Source organism: Nycticebus coucang, chromosome 13, assembly GCF_027406575.1.
Source record: "Nycticebus coucang isolate mNycCou1 chromosome 13, mNycCou1.pri, whole genome shotgun sequence".
NCBI lineage: Eukaryota > Metazoa > Chordata > Mammalia > Primates > Lorisidae > Nycticebus > Nycticebus coucang.
The window spans coordinates 21972765-21993826 of record NC_069792.1 but is presented as its reverse complement, the minus strand read 5'-3'; the positions used below and the strand labels follow the sequence as shown (position 1 = coordinate 21993826).

Sequence of the window (21062 nt, the reverse complement as noted above, 5' to 3'; positions counted from 1 at the left end):
ATAATCATCAAACACTTCAGGACCCCCAAGACACTCTTTGTGTAGATTGCTCATTATTCCCTGTGTGTTGATCTTATCTCAGGATCAATATAATCTGTGGTCTTTGAAGGTAAAGAATTAGGTCTCATTGTTCTGACTCCAACCTCATGGTATCCAGCACAAGTCAACAGTTACTCGACGACTGACAGCCACAATAGGACAGAGTGTGAATCTAGAAGATTTTGAAGGAGTGTATGCAATAATACGGGCATTCAGGCTTGCTTTATACTTTCTGAGGCCCTTTGCTTACGTTATCTCATTTGATGAGATAATTGAGTGGGGGTTGGGGAAGGGATTTCATTGGGGGGAGAGAAGAGCCAAGAGTTTGATGCTCTTTGAAAAGTGATGAGTCCTTACAAGAGCAAATCATCAAGGTATTTGCGTATCTTTCACTGCTTGTGATTGGATTCCCTAATCAAGTAAGAGGAAGTTCCTGAAGAAGGAATATCTCAGATTACGGGCCTGTAAGGGAAGCTTCAGCCAATGCTGAACTACTTTACAAGGTGAAGGAGGACTCCCTATCTCCAAAGAAGCTAGAGAAACAGAGAAACTTTGGGGTTGTGGAAACTAACCCCCCCCCCCCCCCAAGGGTTCCTTGATGCAAAGAAAGACAAAAAGTTCAGAGGAAGGGATAATGGGCTGGCCTGGGCATTTAGTCCAGGCTCCCCCGCACGAATTTGGGGTGATCCATTTAGCCTTCTTTGCTTCAGTTGCCCTATCTTTTTACAAAAAGAAGTTAGGGGCACATATCTTTAAGACTACTTTTAAAGTTATTAGAATCTCGGATGTTTTAGTAAGTGTTAGGCTCGTTGTATATTCCTTTATATTCTTAGCTACCCCACCAGAAAAAATTAACGAGTCACCCACCCATCCTTCCCTCTGGACCACCTAACTTCCCGGCGGTACCAGAGCGAACCCCACCACCATCCTGCTGTGTCTGAGGCCTCTGGGTCAGAAACGCTGCAGGGGCCGCGGCGGCAGAGACGCCCCGCGGGGCAATGGGCGGCGGGCCGCTCTGCTGGGCGCGGAGGGCAGTCGGCCGGGGAAGGGCTGGGGGTGGGGTGGGGGGTGGCGGGTAGCGGCCCCTGGCCAGCGCCAGCCTGGGGCTGCTGTGCACTCAGAGCCGCGCCAAGGGCACCCCGCGACCCTCAGGCACAGGCGCGTCCAAAAAAGAAAGAAAGGAAAAAGCCACCACGCCGAGCAGTGGCTCGAATTTCTGGAAGGAGAAGCAGGGATTTTGCCCTAAACACCGAGATTGAACCCCTTTTAGCGCTGACCTGGCCTCTCCATTACCCATTTTCGATTTGCTTTGGGAAGAACTGGTTCCTCAGCCCCGCGTCGCCGAAGCTGTGACACGAGTAAGTCCAGCGGCGGGGCCCGGTGACCGCGCCGGCCCCTGCGCCCTGCGGCCACCTCCGCGCCGCGCTCCCGCCCTGCCCGCCGCTCCGCCCGCGCTGGCCTCCGGGAGGGCTGCGGTGACGAGGAGACTGTTGTGAAACTAAATCTGATCCCCGGGCTGCCCGGCAGCAGCGGCCCCACCCGGGGCAGGAGGGCGGCGACCGGCGCCCGGGGAGCCGCGGAGGGGGGTCCCGGCTCCGGGGAGCGCCGCCCGAGCCCCAGCCCGCCCGGGCCGCCCCCGAGGCCGCCGGCTCCGCCGAGGGCACCGCCGCCAGGTACGCCGACCCCCCACCCCTCGAGGGCGCGCGAAAATGGGGGCCGCGCGTCCAGCGGAGGGGGCGGGATGTCGCCGTCGCCCCCGTGCTGGGCAGCTCTAAGGCGCTGCACGTGGAGGGACGTGTCTCGGGACACTTTGCTTTCCTTCGGGGAGGTGGTGACTGATTGCGACCAAGGGGGTTGGAGGGCAGGGTCATCTTGGCCTTATTTGAAGTTTGATTGCTGTCTTAGACATGTGCTAAGGCCCGAAGCTCCACTAATGGGAAACATTTGGGGGGCTGTCCAGGCGAGCCCAAATTTATTCGTAGTACTTTCTGGCCCCGGTAGTTCTTTTCTTTGGCCCAAAGTGGTTTGATTGCTCCAAATCAAAGAGACCAGTTAAAAGAAGTAGAGGGGGTCGACATGTCGAGGAATTATTATTTCAGTGAATAATTAGGAAAGGGAGGAAAAATAAACAAGATCTCTGCTTTACTTTTCTTGCGGGTTGGGGGTGGATGGGTGGGGATAATGTATACTGTGTAAACAGTTTTCATCGTTTTCTTTACATTAACTAAGACCCACTTCACTGTTTTGGTCTAGTAGCCAGACTAACTAATGCTAGGTAGGTAAATCAAATATAAAATTCAAGACTTCTTAAAAAATATCAGATGAATATTTTGGAGAGGGACTCAAATCTGTCATGCAGTATGCATTTACTGTGTATTCACAAGAATCAGAAAGTGTGTACTCAGCACAGAGGATCCCAGTTGCAAGCAAGGAGGGCAGGACTAATGTGGGAGTGAGACGGCTGTGTTGGCCAATGCAGGGAGTCTTCTGTTCTGTGCAGAGACCCCAGTACTCTAACTGTCCTGTGTCTCTAGGTCCAAGCTGTTCATTCAGTCAATACTGGAAAACAATAGTGGCTGCAGTGTACCAGCTATCTTGTTACATGGATAAAAATAGTTTCTGTGCTAAAGGAGCAATCTGGTGAACCGTTGTGACCCAATGTGACTAGTGCCCCATAAGGGAAAAAGAAGATGAGCAAGGCTTTCTGGAGGAGCAGCCTGGATAGGTCTAGGGAGCCATGTAGGAGTCTGGGTGGAAGGTGGATTGACTGGGTGGAGAGCTGTTGGCATTATGGGCATCTGGAAGTAGTGTGGTGTTGCTGCAGGTGAGCAGGAGAGGCCTGGAGGAGGGTGATGAGCTGAGATGGTAGCTCAGAGTAGAAAGGACTTGAATGTCAGGCCAAATCAGACTAAATCAGGTCTATTCCCTGCTTAATAGAAAACACAGTCTAACATGTCTCCCCGTTTGAAACATATGAAGGCCTTGGAGAGAAGGCAGAGCAAAGTGCTAATTAAGATAGGTTACAAAGTAAGAACTGAAAAAGATCTAATAGTAGAATTTAGCCTATAAAAAAGTCAAAATATTCACAAAAAGTAATTAAAGAGAGAGAGTGGTACAATAACACTATTGATTTACTAATTGTTATCTTAATAGCTTGAAATGCAGCTTCTGAAAGTGTCTAATTCTCCGTAAGCAATTGACTTACATGATGTAACTAATGATTTTGGGATGGAAATCTAGAGACAATTAAGTATATTGCCTCATGGTTCCAAGACCACCTTTACAAAGTGCATCCATTTCTTGAGTGTGTACTGTGTGTAGGATGCATTGCCAATGTTCTTTATCCTGTTAGATGGCATTAATGTCATTGTACTGATGAAGAAATGGATTCAAAGAGATTAATTTTTCTAAGATTCTAGAGTTGATAAGCAACAGAGTTACAGACTCAACTCCCTAGCTTCACACCTCAAGTCGTCAGTAGTCATTTTTTCCTACCATTTGGCTCATCAGGACTTGCTCTGCTTTTGGATTTCTCCCTTGGTTATTTCTATGGTGAAAGCTAAAGTAATGGTTTTTAGGTTGGAGTATTATATGAAACTAACAGATATCACAGTCTTTGGCTTACAGAATCTTGAGTCAAAGATCTGAGTGGGCTTGACTGATAGGCAGAAACTAACAAGATGAGAATTGCACAGAGATAAATCAGTTCCCCAAACATAGAGCAGATGAATTATGGGTTGAAAACAGGTTGTTTGCTGGAGAATTTGAGCTTTGTTTCTAAAGCTCAGTAAGGGCCAGTGTGTTCCTATCCACAGGCGTGGCCTATGGGAGGTGGATCAGAAAGTTAAGAAACTCATTTAAAAAAGATGAGTTTGGGGGCCTAGAGAGGTAAGCCCTCAGGGAATATCATCATAATCTTCAAATATGTCCAAGACTATTTTGTATAGGAGGTTGTTAAAATATGTTTATACTGGTGTAGAAAAAAAAATTCACCCTAAAGAAGAGAGTTTGATGGGTCTATTTCAGCTTAGTATAGGAAAACACTAAACTTCCTAGCACTAGATCAGCTAGCTTGACAAACTGGTAAATTGTTATTGGGGGACGGGAATGTTCAGGTTGGCTATCTGCCAAGGATGTTTCAGATGATTTCTGCCCCAGGGGGAAAGAAATTTAGATTCCTCAGTATCCTTCTATGACCCCATCACAACATCCCTTACCATGTATGTTTCCATCATGTTAAGCCACTGGGTAACTATTTTCTCATGGAATTGTGGGGACATATATTTTCTAAACCTTTCTAGCTTTGCTCTAACATAAGTTGTCCTTCAGTTTTAAAAAAAGAGTGAAAGTCAAAGAAACCCTGAGTCAGTGCCTCTTTTCTGACAGCTTAATGCTTTCTCCATTACTGTCTTTTTATTTTTGTTTTTTTGGCCTCTGAGACTGCAGTTTTGCAGACTGATTCCATCAGGCAATTCTTATTCTGGTCAAGAAGCAATAAAAAGGAAGAGTCAGCATCCAGGAAATGAGGAAATTGCTTTGCGAAACTTTAGTTGTGATTGTCAAGGGTCTTGGGGGGTACTGTGGTATTGGCATAAAATAGGGAGGCCTTTATTCTTCCATCCCTGATTTAATTCCTAAAAATATTTAAACCTAAAAGATCATACTAATTATTGGCATATCAATTGAACCTTAATATTAAGGAACATTATATGCTTTCTAATCCTCACCTCTTAAACTAAGGATATATTTTTCAGCTCTTCTTTTACTTCTACAACGAAGAATGAACATTATTGGTTTTGAACCCCTACAATTTATTCAAGTAAGAATAAATGTCACATGCATCCAGACAAAGATCAACACAACACCACGTTTAATTTGGAAGGTCAGGCACTTGTCATTATGCTTTTCACCGGGTATATGAAAGAAGGCAGTCATGATCGAAACAGCTTCTTACTTTCTTGATGTTACTGGGAAGAAGAGGTTGACTACTTATAGGTATGTAATTGTAGCATATTTTCAAAACTCAACTTTATTAGGTTAGTAGCTCAATGTATTTTGAGAGGTATGTGCACCCATGTAACCACCACCCTGAACATACAGTACACTTTCAACACCCCCAAAAGCTCCCACACGAGATTCTGCAGTGGCCCAACTCCCTGCTCTGTCATCACGGATGAGTTCTGGGTGTATTTTTAATATCTTAAGATGCGTTTAGTGGTAGATCTTTCTATATGAAAGTAAAGAAGTAGATATTTCATATCTCTTCTCTTCCATTTGAATAAAGTAGGAAAATTCATCAATTTAGCGGTAGTCATTTGGACCACAGCAGACATAAGCACTGAACGGAGCCAATTTTGTTTGTCACCACTTGCTCTGAAGCTTAAGTTATTTTACAACTGAAACTGCGGACTTAATAGGTTAACAGGCTGTTTCCATGATATACATTGTATGAAGACAACATTTGTGTAGGACTAGCAATGCCCTCATTTCAGGAGATGCATCAGAATCAATACAGCAACCTGGTAAATTTCAGATAAGTTTATTATGTATGATTACATAATGTTTTAGATTATTTTGTCTTATACACCTGAATTTCCTCGTTACACTAGGATTTATAGAGCTGTGGTTCTCCAACTCCACTGCTGTTCCCCAAATCCCTCATCGATGTTAATATTATAAACAGTGTAAGTGCTATATTAAATAATTTGTAGGTTTAATGTTCTTGAAAATATAATTTGACTTAGACTTTAGTAACTAAATATCCGTGCCATCATTCTAATAAGCATCAGCTCATGTAACTTGCCACTTGCCTTGAATTTTTCATTTGAAGTTAGAAGGAAGTTATATATGGTGGTTGCAGAAATCTAGTCATGTTTATTTTGAAAATAATATGTTTATTATTAGTCATAATAATAATAGTAGTCAATATGTTTATTATCTAGTCATGCTTATTTTACAAATAATAGACAGGCTTCATATTAAAAATTTTAAATCAGCAGCACCAGTAAATGAGTGGAAAATCTATAAAAGATAATTAGTGTAGACATTTATTTCTATAGAAACCACATTGACAGCTATAGAAGACTTTTATCAAGGTAGACTGTTTTTATTAATGGCTTTAATGGTTGGGATGTGCCCCTTCACTATTTGGAAGACCGAGGTGTACATGATTTCTGAGTCTGACTTATATGTGTACGACTGATCTTGGTTTTCCTAAATACAACCAAATTTCTTAGGAAGGTGAGGAAAGCAAAGAAGAGCTGACAGACAAGGTTTCTTGTGGCTTCCACAGTAGTGAGTTGAGAAGGTCTCTGGAGGTCATTGATCCAGTGGTTCATTTCACGACAGGCTCCTGTTTGTAAATTTTCTTAGAGACCCCTTGATTTGATATGTTTATTCAATCTGTAGTTGTAGTCTTCTGGGGACATATTTCAGAATAGCCCTTTTCTTTGCTGTAAAGCAATGTTCAACTACTAGTTTCCTTTTGCTTCTCAGGAATGTTAGATAACTCAACACCTGGTGAGAAGGCAGAGAATAAAGTGATGGTGTGTTGTAATGAAAATATTCTTCCATCCAAGGAGCCACAAGTTATAAATAGTGTTGATGGGTCTCTGGTTCATTAGAGATGATTAATGTGGCATCTAAAATATAATCTGTTTTTCAAAATCAGCAGGAAAAGTTAAAATACATATAATGTATAAAATTACAAAAAGAAAGATTGTTTTCTTCCCAAGCATATTACTTCCCACGTCTCCTCCCAGCCTATTTTTCTTCGATCTAGAAGGTCTGTCCCAGTGGCCTGTCTGGCGTGACCCTTTCTCTGTCTACTTCATCCTCTGTAATCTACACACATATCCAACTTCTCCTTTCTAAATCTGTTGTTCTGAAAATAGCCAGGATGTGTGCGATGAACTAGAGCTAAAATACAGTCAATTTTTTGTCTGTAAGGTGAGACGATATTGCTAATTTTTTCAACTGCCTGGTTTTAGCTGATGGTTAGAAAAAGAATAGTAAGTGGATTTAACTGAACCTGGAAAATTTTAGGTTTAGAGCTCATGAGTACTTTTTTCTTGTTTAAGCAGTAAGGGCTGTTTGTAGAATTGCGGAGAAAGATTGGCAGCCCAGTAGGAGTTTAAGTGATAGCATGAATGCACAGAAAAGATTTGTGTTTTGCATGCTTTACAGTTTCTGTGTTTAGAACCATTCTGTATTTTGAATGTTCTTTGGCTTATTGATTGCAATCGGGTATGAAATACCACTTCTGAATATGCGCTGCTGAACTCTTATCAGTCTGACTATAACGTCATCGACTTAATAATGCCTCTGGGTCCCTAAGGGGGATTTTGAACAATTGCAGATTTACATCATATTGAGTCTCCATTTGATGTTTTCTTGTAAGGTTTGTTTTAGTAATACCTAAATCCGACAGCTATTTGCCAGTGAATTTCTACCCCACTCTCCAAAGTGAGGAAAATGAGAGGAAGTTCCTAAACTTTCCATTAATGCTGTGATTAAAGAGTTCACCTAACAAAGTTAGCTTTTCATTGACAGTCCCACATTTTGCTTGCAAAAACTGTGACTGAGTTCTCCTTTCTCACTTTCCCTGGCCGGGTTTCTCTAAGGGTAGGACCGAAGCAGGCAAGTTCCCTCAGGTGTTGAAAAGAACAGTTCAAATGGGGCCATCACTGGGGGTTCTTCCTTGCCTGGGAAGCCGCCTGCCTGGTTCTGCCCGGCAACAGACACCAGGCAAACACCTGGCCTGGGACTGTGAAGGCAAGACAGAAGTTCTGCCACCTGGAGCAGTGGGGGCCCTTCCTCTGTCTCCTGTGGGCTGTGGTGGCCTTCGAAGTGGCTGCTTGCCACTGTCTGCCCTTGGAGAACAGCATCCCAGGTGGCCCCACACAGCTAGAAACTCTGAAGAGTCGGGCTGTGTTTAAATGCACGCCTAGTCCAACACAGTGCCACTTTTTCTCAATGTTTAGTTGAGTTGATCTTTTTTTCCTGCTTAAGGAGTTGGGAAACACATTTCAGAAGAGGCTTTTCCTCTATGATCAGGGTGGATAAATAACCCCACGTCTTGGTTCTTGCAGGCAGGGTCCCAGGATACCTTTCAGTACTGTTTCTTTAGGAGAGAATCTTTCACTTTGGTGGCCTCCAGCAGGGTGAGCTTCCACTGTGTACATATACAGCAAGGGGCACCCCTCTTCTGGAAGGTGCCATCATAGTTGACTCCAGGGTGAGTATGTAAAGGATTTGGCCATTTGGGGTAAATGCAAAGGAGGGTGATTAACCCAGTTCCCTGCTTTAGCAAGATGAATGTTACAGATGGTCTTTGAATGGGTAACGGCCACCAGATTTATGGCACCCTGTGCGATAGGGGCACCTCTGATATCAAGACATCTGTCTCTGGCACTCCCCCCATCTCCTCATTCCACTCATCCTTCTATCAGTGTGTACCATCCCGTGCCTCCAGTCACCCTCTACTTAGATTAGCCTCCCCACAAAATGAGTCTTGGGCTTATTTTTTAGGAACCACTCCTAAGTTTAATCAAAGTCCTTGAGAAATTCATCTCTGAGTTTACCTTCATGGGTGCTTATGTGTGGGTCTACACAATGTTATGAGTAGCTACTCTCTAGGTATGAGGCAGGTGGTAGGTAAGGAGGTGCATAGAAAGACATCATGTCACCCATTTTTGCTCCATCCTGTTTTTTGGAGTACTCAAAACAAATGCTCAGGAACAGAAATGTGATGGATGCTTTTTAAGTTGATCGAATGATAGCACCATCATCTAATTGCCCACCTAATTCTAGCTCAGAGTTTGCATGTATTGAAAAGTTGTCATATGTCAACATCATTCATTCAGAATGTTTAACGAGTGCCATGTGTGACAAGAGAGCAGGGCGTGGTCTGAGCCCTCGTGGAGCTGCAGTCTAGTAGGGGGGATAGGTGGAGAAATAATTGCCAAGTGCTATAATGGAGGCAGGCTTATTTATAAACCATGAAAGATCAAGTCCAGTAAGGGAATTAAGGGTTTACCAGTGCCGGGCTCCTAAGCATCTGTAGACCCAGTCATGTCATGTATTTCATGGTTTGGATCGACATGTAGAAATCTGGAAACAACTATGCTGATTTAGGAAACACTGGAGGATTTGTAAATAGAGTCCATGACTCTCAGGGATTTCTGGATTTTGGAGTGGTAGTCTTTTTTACTGGAGGCATCTACTTGAGGTAGATGAATGCTGACTGTTTTGACTTCTCAGTGATCTCTGTCTTTTCTTTTTAGCCCAGGAAACAATAACAAACATGATATTTAGTACAGAATAGTTTCATCTTCAGCAGAAATAAAATTACAAATGAAATACCTTTCGTGCTCATGTAACTTGACCATTCTTAATACCTTAAATTGCTCAGTAAGTTCAACATGGAAATACAGGGAAAGAAACACATGGGAAATAATCCTGGAATATCAAATATACAGATTTTGATTGAAACGTGTTCTCAGGACAGGTATGGAGAAGATAGGAATTTGTGGGAAATCAGAGGGGGCTTTGTCTCGGGGCTGCTCCCTTCTGTGAGGAATGAGACCGGGCTTTGTCTCACCCTATGTAGGCGCACCGTGGGCAATTTATACGAAAGCACTTTGTAAACTGTAAAGTGTTTAAGCAATGTAAGACAGGATTATTATCAATATGTTGAAATCCCACTTTTGTGCCTAGAAAAGTCAATATGCCTCCCAAGAGTAAGTTAAGCAATGAAAAAGAGTCTAGTATATTCTGTAATATCTGTTTCCTAATTATGCAAGGAATTCTCTAAAAGCAGTGCTGGTGAATTTTAAGATTACATTCTGAAATTTTGTACAATTCAAAATAGAGTAGTACATTGTGTTTTTTTAGTGTCATAGATCATAAGTACATTTGTACGATTTTTATTTACTAACAACTAGAAATTATAAAACTGTTTCTTATTACAATTATGAAAACATGGTGCTCTAATAAGGGCTTTCAAAATTTTAAGAATTTGTTTAAGAGTTTTATTTTGTCTAAGAGGCATCCCCTTTGTGTAGACCATGGGTTAGGATATTTTGTAGCATTGATAATTGTGAGTAAAACAAACATAAGGGAGAATTACTTTATTTTTATTTATTTATTTTTTGAGACAGTCTCAAGCTGTCAGCTCATAGCAACCTCAAACTCTTGGACTTAAGCGATTCGCTTCCCTCAGCCTCCCAAGTAACTGGGACTACAGGCACCTTCCACAATGCCCTGCTATGTTTTTTTGTTGTTGGAGTTGTCATTGCTGTTTGGCAGGTCTCAGGTCAGGTTTGAACCCGCCAGCCCCAGTGTATGTGGTTGGGTCCCTAGCCGCTGAGCTACAGGCTCCGAGCCAGGGAGAATTACTTTAGCATTGCCAAATTGCTTCTCATATGAGCCATACTTAGAATATTTTATCTGAAAAACTTGTGTGTAAATACATGTACTCGTTAAGTTATAAAATATAAAATATTTGTATAAAATATAAAACTATAAGATACCCAGTTAAAATCTCCCATTTCATAGATGAGAAAACTGAGGCTCCGAGAGCCTGTGTTATTTGCCTGAGACATTCACCTGTTCAGTGGCAGTCAGAATGTAAATTCAGATTTCTTGACTTCCATAACAGTGGTTTTTCTAACACGCTAGCAAGCAGAAATTCTCTTTATGAAAAGTGATACTGAAGTTAAACTATTACATGTCCTCTGTTATGTAATTTTATCTTGGGTAATATTAAGATTTATCTTTTTTTTTTTTTTTTGCTCAAAATTACAGGTATATTTAATTATCTGCATTAAAGTTTATGTGAGACATGTAGGGTAATTTTTCTGTTGCCAAGCTCAAGTAAGAAAATCTGAGAGTTTCTCTGATTCCTCATTTGAGCATAAGCACGAAAATTAATTCTGATAGCTAGGAAACTAGAATGGGCAACTAAATGGCCATATATTTTTTTTTAGCTAGCTACATGTAGAATATACCTCAAAACACTACATTTACTGTCTAAGTTTTGAAGCATCCCCCAAAGCCATTTTTCCTGAAGGTGTTGAGTCTCTGTAGGTGCAGACTTGACCATCCGTGAAGCTGTGACCTAATGTAAACTTGCTAAGAAATCGTATAATAATATCCTTGCCCTGAGGGTAAAACACTCAGCTCTGGTTTTTTCTCTTTCATCCTTGGCCAGACTACAATCATATTTCTTTGTTAGTATTTCCTCTTTGCATTGTGGTGCAATTGACGTTGATAGATAGCATGCAGAAACTGAATGCAGAAAGAAAAAAGAGGAGAGGGAAAAAAAAGCTCTTTCACTGTTGGCTCAAAAATAATGTGTGTGGAAAGCTCTTTAGCTGCTCCCCCCACAACGTTCTTTTTTTCCCTGGGCTGCAGCTGCTGACAGCAGGCACAACGGAGCTATGACTTGGCCACATTTGGCTCATGTAAATTGTGATAAACAGTGAGCCCATAATATTTATTTTAAAGATTCATTCAGTGAAGGTAAGTGTTCTTGACTTGTGTATACATGCTAGTAAATGGAAAACTGCAGATGTGACGACCAGCTCTTAATTTCAGGGTGCACAATTAATACAGCTGCCTGATGCTCTGTTGTTCACAGGTGCAGGGGTGTTGGAGCCCTTTGAAGAAGTGTGTAGCTAATAGCCCATATATAATTCAGAAGAAGAGATCTTCAATGGAAGACTCCCGGGGGATAAATGGACAGTCTGTAAGTAAACAGAATGTCAGTCCTGAGCAAAGAGTTATTACTTTTAAAATCATAATGGCTATTTTTATTGTAACCTGAGTGTCTGGAAATTTCTCAAAAGCTCCATACCAATTTTCAATGATTTTGAAAGTTATGAATGAAGTAGTGCACTAATTTCTATCTTTTCTTAGAGATATCAGTTATTGAAAGTAGAATCTTAGAGGAAAATGTCAGCCTTCAATGTTATGTCATTACCCCAATATGCGTAACATAATTCTAAGGCTAACATTTTCCTTTGCCTCGGGGAAAGCATACATTTGTCTCAAAAAACTTGAAATTAGAGGGGCGGAGACAAGATGGCTGACTGAAGCCAGCTTTCCACAGAGGCTCTTGTCCAGAAGGAGAGTTAAAGGACAGAAATTTAGCAAGTAACCTGGTGGATTAGAGCTGCACCAAGAGAGAAGGTTGAAGAACACACATCAACCCCGCTGAGGCGAGCTGCGACCCCAATGATACAAACAAAGGGTACAAAATCCATCACCAAGCGCAGGGGAGTCCCTTCCCCGATGAGAACAGCTCAGAGTGCCCCACAAACAAACGAGCAGAATTCAAAGGTCCTCCCACTACACATCATGGGAGAGACCCTCTAAAAACTGGACCTACCTCCCCTACTGGGGTGCCACGGCATTCTCCTGCCAGGCATAAAACTGTATAAAACTGTATATATTCTCTACCTGCAGCTCTGAGCTCCCAGCACTCCCCTCCACTTTCACTCAGAGGTCTGGAGGCCTGTCCCCCAGGACTCCAGATTCTAGGGTGATTACTCGAGGGGTGTGGACAGGGCCTAAACTGCAGCTGGTCAGTGCTGACTCTGGGGCACGGGAGTGAGGAGAGGACTGTTGGCTGACAGGGAACCACACTGGAGCGGTGGTGCCCCGAGGTGCACAGCAGCAGCTGTCTTTTAGCAACAATAGGGCTCACTATCGGATATTCTGAACCCACACCCCCGTCTCCCTGTGCAACAAGAGGAGGCCGGGCATCTACTCAGGTGGCAACCACCACGGAATAGATCTGGGATGGAAATGCAGGCCCTGCGAGTAAAAGGTTTGCCTGAGGTGGTACCGGCCTAGGGGGAGCATGGGGACTAGAAACACATGCGCAGAGCTGGGAAATTCCCAGGGCAGGGCTGACCCAGAGGATGGCTTTACTGAGCCTAAGATGCACATGGCCCTCAGGGGATCATCAGCCTATAGACAAAGGAAGGCAGGAGGCTAGAACTGACAGGTAACCGAATACAAATCTGCAAGAGCAAAGACAGGGCCTGAGGCACAGGCTCTGGGAACTCAAAACAGCTTCTCTTCTGCAGGGGAATTTAGCAGGGACAGAAATAAATTCCTGCAAAGTTTTTCTGTTCTGTTCTATCAGTAACATCAATCAGGGGTGGGGCTAGAACTGAGTGAACATCCCCCAGCCTCCATCAAGCACCTGAGGTTGCCAGGCCTCACCTCCCCCTGCTAGATAGAGGCAGAGCTCAGCAGCCTGGCTAAGCAGAAATATATTTACTTGTGATTCAGGCAGGTACAAACCCTTGGAGTATCTGTTCACTACAGGCAACTGGTTCACAGCCCTGCAGGGCTATCAGTGACTGGGTGTGATAGAGGTGCAAGGTGGGGAAGGAGGCATCAAACTTCCCAGACTGATCTATTTGCTGGGTGGGTCCTCCTGAATACACGGAGCACTGGAGCAAGCCATATCAGAATAGTCACCAGCCCCTGAGATCCAGTTCCCAGAGACCTTTTAAACTCTCCCACCTGAGACAGGTGCTGACTGAGACAATTGATTTGGACCTTTTGAACTGAGCCAATCGGTCTAGGACTATTCAGGTGGTGCCCTGGGTGTGTGGTTGTAGGAAGGTTTGATTTTCCTTTTCCAATTGTTGCCTGTGGGGGTGGGGTGACTTAATTGCTGGTATTTCTCCACAGCTGAGATTTCAACCCAGAGTAACTGTTTTACTAGGGTCGGACAGAGACCAGCTGAAAACAAAACAGAACCACTTAGCCCCACCACACCAAACAGGTCCCCAGTTTGTCAGGCCATAGCGCTGTACGGACCCTTGAAAAAGCTCCAGGGGAAAAATCAAACAGTGTAAAACAATCATGGGGCAGAATCAGCGGAAAAACTCTGATAGCATGAATAACCAGAATAGATCAACCCCCCCAAGGAAAGATATGGCAGATATAACTGGAGATCCCATTCATAAACAGCTGGCCGAGATGTCAGAAATCCAATTTAGAATTTGGATTTCAAACAAGATTGATAAAATGGAGGAATATTTGGAATTAGAAATCCAAGTAGCAATTCAAAAGTCGGAATTAGAAATTCGAGGAAAATTCAAAAGTTGTCTCAAGAATTTAATGAATTTAAAGACAAAACCACCAAAGATTTTGACGCACTGAAGAAAGAATTTGCAGCCCTCAAAGATCTGAAAAATACAGTAGAATGCCTCAGTAACAGAGTGGAGCAAGCAGAAGAAAGGATTTCTGACATTGAAGAGCTAGCCTTTGAACACTCCCGAACTCTCAAACAGGAAGAGAAATGGAGAGCAAAAATGCATCATTCTCTCAGAGAGCTCTGGAATAATTCGAAGAAGGGTAATATCTGCCTCATTGGAATCCCTGAAAGTGATGAAGTGACCTTACAAGGCACAGAGGCCCTTCTCCATGAAATTATGAAAGAGAATTTTCCAGACATGCCAAGAGATTCTGAAATTCAGATAGCAGACAGTTTCAGAACCGCAGCACGACTCAATCCCAATAAGACATCCCCCAGACATATCATAATTAACTTCACTGAAGTTAATATGAAGGAGAAAATTCTGAAAGCATCCAGACATAAGAAGTCCATTCCTACAAAGGGAAGAATATTAGAATGGCTGCAGATCTCTCTACTGAAAGTTTTCAAGCCAGAAGAGGGTGGTCATTGACTTTTAATCTCCTAAAGCAAAATAACTTTCAACCCCAGATCCTGTATCCAGCTAAACTGAGTTTCATTTATGATGGAGAAATTAAATACTTTAATGACATTCTTATGTTGAAGAAATTTGTCATAACCAAACCAGCTCTTCAGGGTATTCTCAGACCCATCCTCCACAATGACCAGCCAAATCCTCTATCACAAAAGTAAACTCACTCAGAAACTTTTCATCAAACTCCAACTTCCACAGTGGTGAAAGGATTAAAAATGTCCACTGGACTTTTGAAAATTTTGATACCCAAAATTTTACCAGACTTATCAATATTCTCCATTAATGTGAATGGCTTAAAATGTCCTCTAAAGAGGCACAGGTTAGCTGACTGGATACAAAAACTCAGGCCAGATATTTGCTGCATACAAGAGTCACATCTTACCTTACCAGACAAATATAGACTCAGGGTGAAAGTATAGTCATTCATATTTCGGGCAAATTGTAATCAGAAAAAAGCAGGTGTTGCAATTTTCTTTGCAGATACAATAGGCTTTAAACCAACAAAAGTAAGGAAGGATAAGAATGGTCACTTGATATTTGTTAAGGATAATACTCAATATGATGACATTTCAATTATTAATATCTATGCACCCAACTAGAATGCACCTCAATTTATAAGAGAAACTCTAACAGACACGAGCAACTTGATTTCCTCTAGCTCCACAATAGTTGGAGATTTCAACACTCCTTTGGCAGTGTTGGATCGATCCTCCAATAAGAAGCTGAGCAAAGAAATTTTAGATTTAAACCTAAGCATCCAACATTTGGATTTAGCAGACATCTACAGAACATTTCATCCCAACAACACTGAATACACATATTTCTCATCAGCCCACGAAACATACTCCAAAATCAATCACATCTTAGGTCACAAGTAAGGACCTCAGTAAATTTAAAGGAATAGAAATTATTCCTTGCATCTTCTCGGACCATCATGGAATAAAAGTTGAACTCAGTAACAACAGGAATCTGCATACTCATACAAAAATATGGAAATTAAATAACCTTATGCTGAATGATAGCTGAATCATAGATGAGATTAAGAAGGAAATTGCCAAATTTTTGAAACAAAACGACAATGAAGACAAAAATTATCAGAACCTCTGGGATACCGTAAAGGCAGTCCTAAGTGGGAAATGTATAGCACTGCAAGCCTTCCTCAAGAGAATGGAAAGAGAGGAAGTTAATATCTTCATGGAACATCTCAAGCAACTGGAAAAGGAAGAATATTCCAACCCCAAACCCAGTAGAAGAAAAGAAATAACCAAAATTAGAGCAGAATTAAATGAAATTGAAAACAAAAGAATTATACAACAGATCAATAAATCAAAAAGTTGGTTTTTTGAAAAGGTCAATAAAATAGATAAACCTTTTGCTAACCTAACCCGGAAAAAAAGAGTAAAATCTCTAATCTCATCAATCAGAAATGACAAAGACGAAATAACAACAGACTCCTCAGAAATTCAAAAAATCCTTAGCGAATATTACAAGAAACTTTATTCTCAGAAATATGAAAATCTGAAGGAAATTGACCAATACTTGGAAGCACGTCACCTTTCAAGGCTTAGCTATAATCAAGTGGAAATGTTGAGCAGGCCCATATAAGTTCTGAAATAGCATCAAGCATACAAAACCTCCCTAAATAGAAAAGCCTGGGACCAGATGGCTTCACGTCAGAATTCTACCAAACCTTTAAAGAGGAATTAGTACCTATATTACTCAAACTGTTCCAAAAGGTAGAAAAAGAAGGAAGACTACCCAACATGTTCTATGAAGCAAACATCACCCTGATCCCCAAACCAGGAAAAGACCCAACAAGAAAAGAAAATTATAGGCTCATATCACTAATGAACATAGATGCAAAAATATTCAACAAGATCCTAACAAACAGAATCCAGCAACACATCAAACAAATTATACATCACCACCAAGTCGGTTTTCTCCCAGGGTCTCAAGGCTGGTTCAATATCCGTAAATCTATAAGCATAATTCAGCACATAAATTAAAAATCAAAGACCATGTGATTCTCTCAATCGATGCAGAAAAAGCTTTTGATAATACCAGCATCCCTTCATGATCAGAACACTTAAGAAAATTGGTATAGAAGGGCCATTTCTTAAACTGATAGAGGTCATCTACAGCAAACCCACAGCCAATATCATATTGAATGGAGTTAAATTGAAATCATTTCCACTCAGATCAGGAACCAGACAAGGCTGCCCATTGTCTCCACTGCTCTTTAACATTGTAGTGGAAGTTTTAGCCACCACAATTAGGGAAGAAAAGGCGATCAAAGGTATCCATATAGGGTCAGAAGAGATCAAACTTTCGCTCTTCGCAGATGATATGATTGTATATCTGGAAAACACCAGGGATTGTACTACAAAACTGTTAGAAGTGATCAAGAAATACAGCAGCATCTCAGGTTACAAAATCAACATTCATAAATCAGTAGCCTTTATATATACCAACAATAATCAATCTGAAAAAAACAGTTAAGGACTCTATTCCATTCATAGTAGTGTCAAGGAAGATGAAAATTCTGGGAGTTTATCTAACAAAGGATGTGAAAAATCTCTATAAAGAAAACTATGAAACTCTAAGAAAAGAAATAGCTGAAAATGTTAACAAATTGAAAAACATACCATGCTCATGGCTGGAAAGAATCAACATTGTTAAAATGTCCATACTACCCAAAGCAATATACAATTTTAATGCAATCCCTATTAAAGTTCCACTGTCATACTTTAAAGATCTTGAAAAAATGATACTTCGTTTTATATGGGATCAGAAAAAACCTCGAATAGCCAAGACTACTCAGAAATAAAAACAAAGCAGGAGGAATCATGCTACCAGACCTCAGACTATACCATGAATCGATAGTGATCAAAACAGCTTGGTATTGGCACAAAAACAGAGAAGTAGATGTCTGGAACAGAATAGAGAACCAAGAGATGAATCCAGCTACTTACCATTATTTGATCTTTGACAAGCCAATTAAAAACATTCATTGGGGAAAAGATTCCCTATTTAACAAATGGTGCTGGGTGAACTGGCTGGCAACCTGCAGAAGACTGAAAGTGGACCCACACCTTTCACCATTAACTAAGATATACTCTCACTGGATTAAAGATTTAAACTTAAGACATGAAACTATAAAAATACTAGAAGAGAGTTCAAGGAAAACGCTTGAAGAAATCGGTCTAGGTGAGTATTTTATGAGGAGGACTCCCCGGGCAATTGAAGCAGCTTCAAAAATACACTACTGGGACCTGATCAAACTAAAAAGCTTCTGCACAGCCAAGAACACAGTAAGTAAAGCAAGCAAACAGCCCTCAGAATGGGAGAAGATATTTGCAGGTTATGTCTACGACAAAGGTTTTATAACCAGAATTCACAGAGAACTCAAAGGTATAAGCAAGAAAAGAACAAGTGATCCCATCTCAGGGTGGGCAAGGGACTTGAAGAGAAACTTCTCTGAAGAAGACAGGCTCACAGCCTACAGACATATGAAAAAGTGCTCATCATCTTTAATCATAAGAAATGCAAATCAAAACTACTTTGAGATATCATTTAACTCCAGTGAGATTAACCCATGTCACAAAATGCCAAAACCAGAGATGTTGGCGTGGATGTGGAGAAAAGGGAACACTTCTACACCGCTGGTGGGAATGGAAACTAATATGTTCCTTTTGGAAAGATGTTTGGAGAACACTTAGAGATCTACAAATAGACCTGCCATTTGATCCTACAATTCCTCTACTAGGTATATACCCAGAACACCAAAAATCACATCATTACAAAGATATTTGTACCAGAATGTTTATTGCAGCCCAATTCATAATTGCTAAGTCATGGAAAAAGCCCAAGTGCCCATCGATCCACGAATGGATTAATAAATAATGGTATGTGTACACCATGGAATATTATGCAGCCTTAAGGAAAGATGGAGACTTTACCTCTTTCATGTTTATATGGATGGAGCTGGAACATATTCTTCTTAGTAAAGTATCTCAAGAATGGAAGAAAAAGTATCCAATGTACTCAGCCCTACTATGAAACTAATTTATGGCTTTCACATGAAAGCTATATCCCAGTTACAACCTAAGAATAGGGGGAAGGGGGAAAGGGAGGGATGGGAGACGGGAGGTGGGCAGAGGGAGGGTGATTGGTGGGATTACACCTGAGGGCATCTTACAAGGGTTATATGTGAAACTTAGTAAATGTAAAATGTAAATGTCTTAACACAATAACTAAGAAAATGCCAGGAAGGCTATGTTAACCAGTGTGATGAAAATGTGTCCAATGGTCTATAAAACCAGTGTATGATGCCCCATGGTCTCATTAATGTACACAGCTATGATTTAATACCAAAAAAAGAAAGAAAGAAATAGAAAAAAACTTGAAATTAGTCTCTACATTTTGGATTGTTTTATGTGTATTTGTTTTATGAATTTACATGTATGCCTATATATATCTTTAACATGTATGTTTACAGTGTAGAAATTTTATAGTTTGATGAACTCTTGCATGAGCTTTAAATTAAGAAACCTTTACGTTATATTTTGTTTGTGACTAGAAAAGAAAGGGTTCAGAAAATTTTTCCTCAGGTTGATATGAGGAAGAAATCTGCTTTTGACTCATAAATAAATATTCCCAATTAAAGGTTATCTTACAAAATACCTTTTGAGTTGTTTAGAACTTGAATACTTCACTTAGTTTTCATTTTTTTAAAGTGCATTTTAGCACAGTAAAGTTTCCTTGGAAAATGTCCACAGCAGTATTTGGGGTGGCAGATGGGACTCTGCATTTTAAGTTCTCTGGTCCACTGAGATGCTTTTAGACCTGTGGTTTCCCAGCTCGACTTCGTTCACAATAGAATTATGACAGACCTGCAGCGTGATCTTTAGTAATGCTGTTGTGGTTCCTGTAAATGTGTGTTTTACAAGGCCCATTGGTGTTATGCAATATGCAATAGCTGCTAATGGATGAGAGTTTTCATAACAAAGTCGGGTGCCATGCGGCAGTCTCCCAATCATTCTGTATGCAATTATGGAGCATACTGTGTGGATCTAAGTCATCCTGTGGGGTATTTCACATACAGAAGTTCACATCACTGTGAATGGTAAAACTTTACCCTAAACAGGAAAAGCCCCCTTAACGCATTTAATTTGTTGGTTTTAAACTCCTGTTAGCTTGTACTATGGTAAAAATACTTTTGTTGTGTCCTATAAAAGAAGTGAAAAATCCACTGATGACTCACTCAGCCCCTGCTGCCACCTATTACGTAGCTTAGCCCCTTAGCTGGTGGCAGGTTCACCTGTTGGAGAATCACCAAGAAATTATTTAATAGTATCTGCAATGAAATGTTGCCAATAATATTTCTTTTGATATTGCACATGATGCAGATTCTAATTCAAAAGTGAGGAAATTATGAATTGAGACTAAACTAACAAATAGTGGAGACAATAAAGATTCAAATTTTATTTTGGCTGTCATAACAAGAGACATTTTAGGGAGTGCTCTAATTGCGTATCATTTTGTTCTGTTTCTTGTTACGTGAGACCAAACACTTTTGTTCTCAAAAGTGACTAGAAACAAACACTTTGTTTTCCGGTGTTCTTGAAAGGCATTGGGCTATCTCAGGGGTACAAACTAGGAAGTGATGTTTGTCAAGGGCAAACACGGGGTGCCGGGGATTGGAGAAGATATTTCCTGACAATTTAGCTCCCACCTGCTCACCCAGAAGCTCCTGGGTGGAGGCCTTGATGGGGGTCACTTTCTGGGACTCACATTCCTCTTTCCCTTAGGAAGGTGGGGAAAGAGCTTGCGGTGGAAGGAGGACCTAAGATAGCTGAAAACACTCAGGTAACTTAGGAAAATCAAAGTTTGAAAGTGGCCAAGAGCTTGCACTTCTAAATCTGATTGAACTTGCCCTTGCTCACAACATTGATCTTTCTAAAGTTTACCATACAAAAAGTTTCAACCACATTCAGAGTCAACACAGAGTAGCCTGTACCCCCAGGTACCCCGGTGCCAGCGTTAGCCCTAGCAGAATTCTGCCATTCCATTTCATCTTCCGCCCTCTGTTCTCCACACCAGCACTGAAAGATTACTGATTTGTTTACAGGGCTTTTAAAAATAAAATTTATATGTTTTGACAGACACAAATATTAGCTGTCCAGTTTTTACAAATACCTGTGACTTTAGCCATGTAACTTACACCCTATTATAAATTAGAATGTTTCCGAAGTCCTCCTGTGTCCCTTT

At 41.1% G+C, this 21062-nt stretch overlaps 1 protein-coding gene across 2 annotated transcripts in view; it reads left to right on the top strand.

The window, feature by feature from the left end:
* The first annotated feature begins 1159 nt into the window (after window positions 1-1159).
* The window catches only part of EYA1 (EYA transcriptional coactivator and phosphatase 1), a 330700-nt gene continuing 310797 nt past the window's right edge, over window positions 1160-21062 (top strand). The window contains exons 1-2 of one of the 2 annotated variants that reach the window (XM_053559176.1): window positions 1160-1397; window positions 11681-11788. In XM_053559176.1, the coding sequence (XP_053415151.1) occupies window positions 11756-11788 (33 nt within the window). In that variant the 5' untranslated portion in view covers window positions 1160-1397; window positions 11681-11755. Of the gene's footprint in view, window positions 1398-1585; window positions 1713-11680; window positions 11789-21062 lie in introns of those variants that run through there. The other variant, XM_053559175.1, reaches the window with a different exon arrangement.